The following is a 3,093-nucleotide window of genomic DNA, read 5'->3' as shown; positions in this document are numbered from 1 at the left end:
GTAACCCCTGCAGTAATTCAACTGTATCAGAGACAGACTTACAATCCCAATTGCAGCTTTGTTCACTGCAAACAACTTTACATTCTATATTGCCTTAAAAAAATCCTTAACTGTCACTTACTAAGATAATTATCAAATTTGAGTTGAAAAGCTAAATGTAGATAACAAATCTCTCTTTTGGCTACGGGATATAGCTCAAATGGATTGCATATGTAGTATTTGATTTACCTGAATCACTTATTTTCCTGATTGCCATATTGATAGTATCTGCAATGTAGATGTTTCCTCTGTCATCTACGGTAAGACCCTTAGGGTGGTTCATTCTTGCCTCTCTTGGTTTCCCATCCACATGCCCAGAGTATCCTTCCGCAGATCCAGCAACAAGCTTTGGTCTGCTGTCTGCAGTTTTTGCATAAATTAAATCAATATCAATACCAGGAGAAGAACATGTGCAGGTTGTAAGACTTCAGATTATATCAGAACAATCATCATACTCAGAAGCTGAACTTGTGTTTTTGTACAAACAAATTTAGCTGTCCATAAAAAGGCTCATGGATCCGGTAAATGTTACTAAACCCACTTACATAGAGACAAAGAGGAAGAGATCCTGTAAAGGTTACTATTAGCAGAGTCCAAAATGAGAAGCTCCCCACCAGGCAACACCTCAACTGAGTAAGGCTCGATCCCAAGCTTGCTTCCATCAAACACAGTCTCCACAGTGTAACCACTCTCAAACTTCATCATCGGACGGCCAGTAATAGCTGCACACACAAATCCCACAAACACCACCAAAAATCACGCACCAATCTTTACTCTTCACAGGAACCAAAAACAAATGTGAGTGGTTTAACCAAGGATCTAACCTGTTTTTGTGGTGGTTTTGAGTGACCACAGCCATTTCATGAGGACAGACACACCATTTGAGACAAACCCACTAACAATCTCTGCGAAGTAACCATGAAAGTAGTTCATTTAAGTCCAAAAGCAAAAGCAGATCATTAAAAAGCAGTTTCAAAACTTGGAATAAAACACATATAAGCATACAAGCCGATTCACTTACTTGCAGGTGAAGCACTAGAGGGAGCTGCAGTGATACCACTACAGAGAAGCAAAAGAGCAAGAACCATAACCGACACATTGTTACCCATTACTCAGATTCCGAAAAGAAACCCAAACAAAAGCTTTGGATATAAAAGAATCAAGCTTTAAATTTTAACGCATTACATTAAATTAAAAAAAAAAAAAAAACACACCCTAGTTCATATCTGGGTTTTGAGCAAAACGGTGAGAATATATATATATATATATATATATATATATATATATATTTTAAAGTATCAAAACGAGACTGGTCTAGTATTACACTCACTAGCTAATAGACTCACTACTGAGCAAGTGTGAGTGAATATGGGTTTTTTGGTCCTCAAAGAAAGTGAAAAGGAGGTTTTTTCTCTTTTCTTTTTTCTTTTTTTAAGGAAAAAAGTTGATGCACAGGAGACAATGAAAGTAGAGAAAAAAATAAAAAATGAAAAGCAAAGACGACCAGAGGAGCCAGTGGAGCCGAGAGAGAGGGAGGAAATGAAGACATACGCTTCGATTATGTTTTAGATCTACTAATTAATTTTTAGCAATAAATACTATTAACAATCAACATTACTACATTCTTTACCTAAATTCTCTCAATGTTGTTTGTTACAAGCCAGGAGTATTAAATAAAAGCTATTGTTTAAATTTAATAAGTCCTGTGCTCCAATGGTTATTTCTCTGCTAGGTGGCACTTTGCGCATGTGCGAAGTGACATGGCCTAGTGCTAATTAATTTTGCTAATAAAGTAATCAGGTGGCCGTTGTTTTGTAATTGTCGCCTGGTAAATATTTGAAGGCTAATGCTAAGTTACATGCATGTACCTTACACCCCTCTCACATGAATAGTGAATGATGTGGGTCCACTCACTATTCATGTGAGAGGGTTGTAAGGTACATGCATGTAACTCATAGGGATCCATATTTGAAACCATTACTGAAAATTTAAGAGGCACGTGTCAAACGAGTCGGCCTAAGATTTGACTGAAGTAATTTCAAGGCCTCGTTAGTGTCCAACAAGAAACAAGCTAATGGCTAATGGTATCGCGGTCCCCAACATAATAAAATTTAGTCCAATAAAACCTTGTCTAAATTTTTACCCAGGATTACAGGAGAAAAGATTTTGGCAAAATTTTGTTTTTAACCAGCTTACAAATAAATAGCTGACTGCGCAGGCCTATCCTTGGGCCGGCTAAAGCTACCGCCTACCAGGGGTAGGTGTCTTGAGTGTGAGTGTGAGTGTGAGGCCAGGCTGAAGCAAGTTGTCGCGTGAAATAATAGAGAGACCCCATACAGGAGCTTTTTGGTTATGCAGTGAAGGAGATAGCTTGAAGAACCATATCCATAATTCTCTGCCCTTTTATAAATAACAGTAAAGAAGCATATAATTTTGGACCATCCAATTATTCTGATGATCAAATTTGGTCTGAGCCAACATGTGATCCCACCACCAATGATGCTCAAAATTTAACGCTAATTGTAAAATTTTATACAGACCACATCCTTTGCGTAAATAAGACAATACACCATGCATGCGTAACTGGCATTGGCAGATAATTCTGCTTCGTATTCAATCATATTGGTGTCTAATTGTCTATACCTACCTAATACAGAAATTGTAAAAGGCTAAAAGATAGGTCTGAACAAATATCTGGATGATACTCGCAACCTCTTTGTTTCCCACCTTTTGTCTCGACATTGATTGAAAAAAGAACCTCTACCAGCAGTAAACATTTAAGTCTCCTTATTAATCTTTTGGGATTCTCTATGTAGCCCTTACAACCCCACTCGGCATCTCCCATTTAACTCGTGCCCAAGGTGGGTTCGAGTCCAGCTATTATTGGGTCTTGGCTTCCCTCTTATATAGGGATTGTAATATATCATAATATCAAAAAAAAAAAAAGCAAGAGAGCTCACGGTGAGATTTATGTATTGAGAATAAATGTTGTAACTATACAAGTTAAGGTGCCTTCTATCGGTTGGGGGGGGGGGGTGGGGGGGGGGGGGGGGG

General features: G+C 38.1%; 1 protein-coding gene across 1 annotated transcript in view; it reads right to left on the bottom strand.

The window, feature by feature from the left end:
- The window catches only part of LOC18044412, a 2,986-nt gene extending 1,692 nt beyond the window's left edge, over window positions 1-1,294 (bottom strand). The window contains exons 1-4 of the mRNA XM_006438374.2: window positions 1,061-1,294; window positions 864-944; window positions 585-761; window positions 229-399 (exon numbers count right to left, since the gene is read on the bottom strand). Coding sequence (XP_006438437.2) covers window positions 229-399; window positions 585-761; window positions 864-944; window positions 1,061-1,148 — 517 coding nt within the window. The 5' untranslated portion in view covers window positions 1,149-1,294. The remainder of the gene's footprint in view (window positions 1-228; window positions 400-584; window positions 762-863; window positions 945-1,060) is intronic.
- Between the last annotated feature and the right edge of the window lie 1,799 nt (window positions 1,295-3,093).

The sequence above is a fragment of the Citrus clementina genome, unplaced genomic scaffold (assembly GCF_000493195.1).
Source record: "Citrus clementina cultivar Clemenules unplaced genomic scaffold, Citrus_clementina_v1.0 scaffold_4, whole genome shotgun sequence".
Classification (NCBI taxonomy): domain Eukaryota; kingdom Viridiplantae; phylum Streptophyta; class Magnoliopsida; order Sapindales; family Rutaceae; genus Citrus; species Citrus x clementina.
Note: the sequence above shows the minus strand (reverse complement) of the source record. Positions and strands in the feature narration are given on the sequence as shown.